The sequence below is a fragment of the Asparagus officinalis genome, chromosome 1, assembly GCF_001876935.1.
Source record: "Asparagus officinalis chromosome 1, Aspof.V1, whole genome shotgun sequence".
NCBI classification, from domain to species: Eukaryota; Viridiplantae; Streptophyta; class Magnoliopsida; order Asparagales; family Asparagaceae; genus Asparagus; species Asparagus officinalis.
The window spans coordinates 56,076,683-56,086,196 of NC_033794.1; the positions used below are offsets into that span (position 1 = coordinate 56,076,683).

General features: G+C 34.2%; 1 protein-coding gene across 1 annotated transcript; it reads right to left on the reverse strand.

Moving 5' to 3' along the window:
- On the reverse strand, positions 2,379 to 9,291 carry LOC109834517 (serine/arginine-rich SC35-like splicing factor SCL30). The gene is given in 11 exon segments (XM_020402563.1): positions 2,379 to 2,830; positions 4,430 to 4,651; positions 4,729 to 4,885; positions 5,114 to 5,160; positions 5,310 to 5,390; positions 5,468 to 5,546; positions 6,250 to 6,290; positions 6,396 to 6,560; positions 8,407 to 8,484; positions 8,599 to 8,757; positions 8,966 to 9,291. Coding segments are annotated over 11 exon segments (1,185 nt in total). The 5' UTR covers positions 8,998 to 9,291; the 3' UTR covers positions 2,379 to 2,706.

Consider the following 9,514-nt stretch of genomic DNA (forward strand, 5'->3'; position numbering starts at 1 on the left):
TATAAAAGTATAAGTTTGGGAAAAACTTCCCATGAAAAAAATAAGATTGATCCTTTTATATATTACATTGTTATCCTATCCTAATTAATATGAATAACAATAATGAGAGATTGTAGTTAAGATATTTAAGTATATAGTTATTTTAGATAAAAGATATAGAATTGATAAGTGTTGGTTTTTATCTTTATATTTAATTATTTTAGTTAATTAGTAAAGAGATAAATAGTTGCTATCTAATCCTAATATCTTTAAATTAGGAAATATGAAAATGATAAAAAAGTAGTTTTTATCTTTAGATTTAATTTTCTATCATAATTAGTAAAGACATGTAAAATTATTATTTTATCCTAATATTTTTAAATTACATCATCATGATAAAATACAAGGATTTGATAATTAGGAATTATTTTTATCATTAAATTCTATTGTCTATAATAATTAGTAAAGAGACAAAAAGTTCGCAAATATTATAGGTTTGAGGGGTATGCATGTAAAAGCTCTAACTTCATTTTATTTATTTAATCCTACTTATTTTTATTTGGAAAAACTCTGTTATGGGTATGCACAGACCAAACTTTATGATGTGGTAAAAATAATAACCAAAAGTTGCAAGCGCACAACTATCAAGGTATAGTATAGAAAAATATTAAATCCCACGAGGAGAGTGTTGTAGGAATTAATCAAAAGTGACTCTTAAAATGTGTGTGTGACAATTAGGGTGAAACATGTGATTTGTGGAGAGATATAAGGAAAGTGGTTATGATTATATGCAAATAAAAACAAAACGAGATTGAGAGGGGAGAAAGAAAGATGAAGAAAAGGGAATAAAACAATAAGCAAATAAAGAAAAATCAAGAGCAAAGAGGAAATTCAAGAAAGTAAAGATGAAAGATTCAACTAGAGATATGAGGAATCTAGAATTGAATCCACTAGCTAATTTCACTTATAAATTCATGAACTATTCTCTTTTTATCATACTAGTTGGATTGCACGTGCAATACACGTGGTAAAATTTTTAATTTATTCTTTTGTTATTTATTCATTTCATTAAGATTTATTTAATTTAAACCATGTATCAAACATATGGATACATACATTGCATGTGATACATATTAAGAAACTACAAGAGTCAAAATTAATAATGTTTTCATAATTATGCATTGAACTTATACACAATACACAAGATGAATGCCAATTAAACATTATCTCACAGGACTAATTAGAATATTGCCCATAGAGAAGGAACCTAATCAACCATATATATGATGCACGTGATAAAAGTCACCTCACAATCAAGAAAAAGTTTGTTGATCTTAGCTTCGAGTCCCGATGAAAAACATTGGCTGATAACCAATAACACACAAAAAACAACCATTGATATTGTTAGAGAAAAATAGTTGTCATCGCCCAATCAAGCCAGCAAAAAAAAAGGCATTCACCAATGTGGATGTACTTCATAGCTATGGATATACTTCATAGCTCGCAGAAGCTGGTACATAAAAAAACTGATGGTGTTCAAGCGTGAGATTGTCATATAATCTCATTATTTTTTTAAAAAATACCACTTTCGCCCTTAATAAAAATTTATAAATAATTATTAACATCAAACTGATAAATAATAGTATTTGATCTCTATTGCTTACTGAGAGGGTGTTTGGGTTGGGGGGGGGCTGTTCTTTCGAGGTTTTAAGCTATGTTAGCTTTTGATGGCTTTTGTCTTTTATAATAAAATCTACTTAAATATTGTTTGGGTAAAATAGTAATTTGTTTGATCAAACTTAGCGTGTTTGTGCAACCTTATTAGCTCGTTTTTCAATAGCTAGAGTGTACCAACTTTTAAAAATAAGAGCTTTTAAGAATAAGTCTTATAAGCAACTTATTTAGTATCATACCAAACAGATAGATATGAAAAAGCTAGCTTAAAAGCTAGTTTGAACAAAAAATAAACCTCACCAAACACCCTCTGAATTTGGATGCTTGAAGAAATATTTGTATCCAAGCACAATCAAACTTATTTTTAAGGCTCATACCATAAAAGTAATAAGGTAGATAATATGAGTTTAGCGATACAAACTGAAACTTATTTTTAAGGCTCATACCATAAAAGTAATAAGGTAGATAATATGAGTTTAGCGATACAAACTGTAGTTTTTTTATTTAAGTTCAGCTCAGTTATGCTAGATAAACACATCACTCCGGAATAACTATTGCAGTTACATGAGAGCTGCAGACTAACCGACAGAGCTCAGATTTTGCTTACATCAATTATATCATCATAAATTAAAAAAAACAAAAAGGAAAAGAAGCAGCAGCTTATATCAAAATATTCTCTCCCAAAGAAATAGCCTGAGCGTCGGCTCAACAGATGATGCATGAGATATCTTGGTCAAATCTTAACCTCAAAAGTTCACATTTCATAGCAACAATAAGATTCCACATTGGTGCTAGAGCTATCACCCTCTCCACACCATCACCGCCAACAACGACTACATAAGTTGTAATTAAGTTTAAGCATAAAATTGTTCAAAAAGTCTGCAGAGACAGAAAAGGCACCCTAGAGTCAGATATGAAACTAAAAAAGTTCTGCAAGACCTGAAAATACAGGTAGGTCCAGACTTATAAAATCTACGGGTCCGAACATTGGATTCCAGAAGACATAGCAGAATACATCGCAGAAACAAAGTAGACAAAACCCGCATCATCCTTTTATCTGCTGCGTCCTGGGGACAAGTCTGCAGACCTGGATCGTGAACCATAAGGCGAACGTGAAGCACGTCTTGGAGACCTTGAGATAGAGCGTCTCCTCCCATCGTCATCATAGAAATCTTTTCTGCAAATGTATGAAAGCGATGAAGGGCTTGAACTTATAATGACAATATGAAATACAACACAAAGTATGAAGATATTCAATATGAAAGTGATGATTGGCTTGAGTATTATGTATGCAATCCAAAAAGAAATCTACACAATATTAAACATTTCATATAATTAAACATTTGAAAGTTTTTAAGTGCCAGTTTTAAAAACTTCAGGATATTTAAGTGCAAATTTTAAAAACCTTACGATATTTAAGTGCAAGTTTTAAAAACTTTAAACATGCAAGTGCTTCCATAAGCAATTGAGGGTACATAATTGAAAGTTTTAAACATTTTAGCGTATATAGGTGCTGGATAGAACAAGTGAGGGTATATAAGTGCAACGTAGTTGAAACTATAGGGGATTCATGCAATTAAGTCTATTTCCAATTAGAACATAGTGTTTACAGTAGCATTCTTCTTGCTTTTCAAACCTTTTCTTGACATCTTCCTTGCATATCTTACAAAATATATATTTTCCAATATAAGACACCAAATATTCATTAGATTTCAATATATCCTTTCCAATGCAAGACAACAAATATTTATTAGGTTTCAAAGATCATTCTTAATATTTTTCATTACCGAAAATGCTCTTTCAACACTTGTTACTACAGGCAAGATTAGTGTTAACTTAGGCAAAGCGTATGCCTAAGTATATAAAGTATCCTTCCTCCACTAACTTCTTAGCAAGTTTACCAATCCCATTAATTTCAGAAAAAATCATGATGAGTAGCTATATAAGAGATGTAGTTACCATGTGCGATCGCTAAGCTCCATGCAATCTATTTCACAAGAGGAAAAAAATATTTAGGATAAAACTCAAAATAAATGTCACTCTTTCATGAAATTAGCCATAACATTATCAAAGGTTCCAATTTTATTAAACCCAAAACATTCTTACTAATGTCTCAAAAAGATATAGGAACAACCCTAATCATAAAAAAAGAACACATCATAAGATGGGAAAATTAGTTATGTCTATCTAAAAGCGAAAACATCAATCAGAAGGAATCGAAAGAGTTTTTGTTAAAGTTAAGGTAACTTGTCCCTTTTACCCCCATATTAAATAGCTATCAGCCAATTACCCGACCTTGTGTCAATAAGTATGTACGCGTGTGTGACGATTTTGCTGACATACTAATGTTGTTTCCTTTTTTCTTTCCTTCCTTTGATTTTGCCCCTGCATATGTTTTTTAATAAATTCTAAATCTAGACTTGAAATAGGGAATGCTCCCCCCTTAGCAACCAAAACACTGTGAAAACATTCTATATCCGCAACTATATTAATACAAATAATAAATTTATGAATGTATACTCTCTCTCTCTCTCTCTCTCTATATATATATATATATATATATATATATATATTTTTTATGTTTATTTGGAACCAAATTCATGACATGGAAATTTCATACAGAAATAAAGTCGGAAGGATTGAAATTCATGCTGAGCTAATAGAAGTTGGTCTATAACTGGTCGATAATTGATTCTTCTATATATCTCTCAAGGGGGGAAAAAGAGAGAGCAGGTGAAAATGTAAGGGAGATGTAAGGGAGTTCACAAAAACTTACTCTGCATGACCATTGTCAGGTTGATTTTGGTTAGCATTGATATACCCTGGAGACCGTGATCTGCGATTATAGTCCTCATCACGTCCTTCTGGCTAATCCCTTGGGGACCTTGCATGGTCTGAATGCCTTCTTGGTGAATAATCATCTTCTCTTCTTGGAGAATAATCATCTTGCCTTCTTGGGGAGTAACCACCTTCTCGTCTTGGTGCAGGAGAGTATGACCTGAAGAGACATCAATTATCAAATTAGTTATGCATCATTTCTATGAAGTAATAACTTTGAAAGCCTTTTCAACAAACCTAGATGTATGCCGGGCTCCAGAAGTAGGTTGGCGGTAAGGAGAACGTGAACGTGACCTCGAACGAGAACGTGAGCGGCCTATAAAATTAAATGAAGCTTTATAGAAAATATTTAACACACAGGCAATCCAATATATAGATTGGTCTATAGAAGCAGCTCAAATTTGCATTAAGACAAAACTTCATAGCAACTGACAGGTAAATACATGATCCTTATATACCACACTCTTAACTTGGAGAAAACGCTAGTCTGGATCTAAGAAAAGACTAAAACATGCTCATCAAGGTTAGATGGTCTTGATGTCAACAACCCAACAGATATATTGAACTGGAAATTTTTTACCCATGGAGGTGTATATAATTCAGCATGAGAGAAAACATTAACTTGCAACTGTTTGAACAAGATCCCTGAACTCAGGGATGCAAGGGTAACTGAGAAAGTACAACAAACACAGGCAACATAAACAATTCATTTAAATCGATTTTTAATTCTATTAAAAACAGGAGAAAGAAAAAACAAAATCAAGATTTTAGTTTTCACTACTGGATGCTTGAGGGACAAAAAAAGATGTTGCCAACACTTGCGTATTCTCATATTTGAATAATCATCTTGCCTTCTTGGGGAGTAACCACCTTCTCGTCTTGGTGCAGGAGAGTATGACCTGAAGAGACATCAATTATCAAATTAGTTATGCATCATTTCTATGAAGTAATAACTTTGAAAGCCTTTTCAACAAACCTAGATGTATGCCGGGCTCCAGAAGTAGGTTGGCGGTAAGGAGAACGTGAACGTGACCTCGAACGAGAACGTGAGCGGCCTATAAAATTAAATGAAGCTTTATAGAAAATATTTAACACACAGGCAATCCAATATATAGATTGGTCTATAGAAGCAGCTCAAATTTGCATTAAGACAAAACTTCATAGCAACTGACAGGTAAATACATGATCCTTATATACCACACTCTTAACTTGGAGAAAACGCTAGTCTGGATCTAAGAAAAGACTAAAACATGCTCATCAAGGTTAGATGGTCTTGATGTCAACAACCCAACAGATATATTGAACTGGAAATTTTTTACCCATGGAGGTGTATATAATTCAGCATGAGAGAAAACATTAACTTGCAACTGTTTGAACAAGATCCCTGAACTCAGGGATGCAAGGGTAACTGAGAAAGTACAACAAACACAGGCAACATAAACAATTCATTTAAATCAATTTTTAATTCTATTAAAAACAGGAGAAAGAAAAAACAAAATCAAGATTTTAGTTTTCACTACTGGATGCTTGAGGGACAAAAAAAGATGTTGCCAACACTTGCGTATTCTCATATTTAAGAATCAATGCTCAGTAAGTCAGATAATCAGTATTAGAGTACTACTTAAACATAAATATAATCATAAAGCAATTACAGTTTTGAGAGTAACAAAAAGAATATTTCACCCATGACAAAAGTTAGATGACAGTTGATGCCAAATGTCAACAATCAAAAATAATATCAAGAAATCAAGCAAGTACCATGTCCAGAAGATCGTCGATCATCATAACGAGAAGGCCCACTGTGAAACAAATAATAACAATAAAGTATATACAATATTAAACATCACACCTATTAGTAATAAATACAGTAACAGCAGTAAACAAAAGGGAATATATGTTAGTACTTATGTATTGATCTGTGACGCATGTCCTCAGGCCTTTTCCTTGTTTCAGATGCAACCACCACAGTTATCTCTCTTCCACCAAATCGCCACCGATTCATCTGATACTGAGCTTCCGCAGCATCATAAGGGTCAATGAACTCCACAAATGCAAATCCCCTGGGCTCACTGCAATATAAGTTTGAAGCATAATTAGTGATGATGGTCAAAGCCAGTGCAAAACCAAACATGGGAAAGGTAAAAACAACACAGCTACTTGCTAAGTTTACCATCAACAGTGTCATCATTTAATGACTTCCTAAAAATCTTCATGATGGATAGGCATTTACTTACTATCGTTTCCATCAAAAAAGACAATCAACTACCGCATAAGGCATCTAGCAGTCCACACTCTAATGCCTTGACCTCTCTTCTACACAATATGTACGGAAACTTCGTAAAGTCACATATCTTCAAATTCTTCAAATGAAGTAACTACTTGTATCACTTGATATTAACTATGCTTCCACTTCTCATGCAAATTTAATTGGTCTTCATTCTAACTTGATCTTCAACAACCTCATGTTGATGTGGATTCCAAATGCTTCTTGATAGGGAATGCTTCATTTGAATATGACTCTAGACCCTCAACCGAAGGAATAAGTTAGGCAATTGTAAAGAGTGAGCATCATAAAGTGCAAAGCTTCTAATTACTTCAATGCAGTGCACCCTTGAGAAGCAAACCAAATCGCAACTTACTGCAGAAGCACAAAAGAAGAATATAATAACCATAAAAAGTATGTTTCAAAGCATTTTTTCTACCTTGGTGATATTGATATAAAATTCCAAGAAAGAAGAAAATGCAGAATAAAAATCACCAGGTTGATTATATTTCATAAGGCTCCAACTCTTAAATAAGAAGGCATCCATTTATAAATGTGAACAACAGGATGGTTCCTCAGTAGATACCATAATTGCATCTTCTTTGTACCCCTCCTGGTCCTGGGGAATTTGAAGAGAAATTATGGTTTGAGGCATCCACCTCACAACTACACTGGCATCAGATTTTATGAGACCCCACTGTAGCTCATAGTTTCATTGGCAGATATATGACATGAATTAATAAGCAAACCAGATAGGTATCAAGTTGAAATAAAGGCACAAGAAGCTTGGAAATTTCATTTGCAGCAGTTTCTCCAAATTTTTCTTACATCCTAAAGCCAACCATGAGAAGATGATAGTGAAGCAAAGGCAAGACTACAATATGCTAGCGGAGCAAGTGCAAAACCTTAGTCAAAATTCTTGAAATCACCAAAATAACATTAAAATCTCTACATGAGCATAATTTACTAATTTGGTTCTTTTTTTTTTGTCATAATGCTGTGCACCAGCTTCTCTTGCACTCTGCAAGATACTCTAAACTTTGAGACTGTTGATCAGAATTCCATGTATTTGGAAGCCAACGTTCACATAAACTTATATCTACAAATGAATCTCTTACATATTACACTACCATGCATCCCTCAGAACTTGCCCTTCGTTGATTGCAGTACTGAAAATAATTCACAAAGAAAACACCATCACTTTTGCAGTTGTGTTTATAATTATACCACACAATGGGGAACATTCCAGATGAACTGATCGCTCCTTTTCCATCCACTAATAGAGGAAAATAACCAAATACTGATAGCTTGCTCTTCACAAAAATTATCATATGACACGCGTACCTTATGCCTACGCCTCTTGCAAATCCTACTTTAATGGTGTAATATAAACCTTTTTCCTATATCTCAAAGAAAGCATTCTCAGATAAAACATAAAACCATTCAGGTGTAGCAGTAGGTTAAGACCACCTCCAGCCTTCTTCAGGACTTAGGTAAACGCTAACCATGACAAGGGTTTTCTTAATCATAATCTCAAGAATTCAACTGAACTACGTCGAATCAGAAATCATAAGAGAGATGAACTATACATTAAAAAGGAACATTCACATCCTTAATCATCAAGGCCTAAACATCAACCACTAAGAACTCACCCAGAATAATAATCCTTCGGTAAATAAACATCCCTTACTCGCCCAAACCTTTCAAATGGGGCGCGGAGGTCCTCCGCTCTGTAGACAAGAAAACAAAATTGTCTAAATATGCAAGGACAAATATACAACCACTATCAACCCTTCATATAACAAAGCAAAACCAACTACAAACATCAAAGGAAGAATCTTTACCTGCAATTCAGGGGAATGTTTCTAACCAAAAGACTCTGACCAGATTCCCTGCGCCCGCCGCCGCCGCCGTAATTCCTCCTTGGTGGACTTCTTCCTCCACCACCATAACCTCTTCGCGGGGGGCTATAATACGCCGGACTGTGCCTCCTCATTATCGAACTGTAACAAGATATGCTTTAAATGTTCGTATTTTTGGGGCAAACTGGCTTTCAAGAAATCAAGCAGCTCCAATAAGCGAAAGGGGAATTTTTGTTTTTGACTTTTAGGTTTTTTTATTTATTTAACAAGTTAGGAAACTCAAAACAACTTTATAAAACCCTAATAAAATAAGAAAGATTTTCCGTGAGAGGTTTCCTAATTCGCTCACCGATTTTCGCTGCCGACCCTCACAAGATCCATTCATTTTTTCCTAATTCCGCTGCCTAGTAGCTGGGCGTCGATGTGGCGACGACGATGACGAGGGGAGGAGCTGGGCGTCGGATCTGGGGACGATGATGAGGGACATGGCGGAGGAGGTCGGAGATTAGGGCAATAATAATCATCTTTGGAAATTGAAGGGTTAAGATCGTGTATGAACCGGTGGGCGGAGAGGAAGGCGTAACCGACGGAAATCTTAGGTCTTTGGATTTACGATGATAAAGATGAAATCTGTTTAATGATTATAAGGATAAGTTTGGAATATTTAAATTAGTTGAAGGTTAGTTTGGGAAGGGAAAAGTTTTTCATGAACTCCCTCTTTTAAAGGGTAGATAGATAGATTTTACTTTAGATTTATTAAGTATAGACAATCCTACCACTTAAGGCAAGCATAACCTATCCTATTATCATCCAAGTAAAATTAATACTCATAAAAAGAACATCAACTAGATAGTAATTCTAGAATTCATTAGCATAACATATCCTACCACTCAAGGCA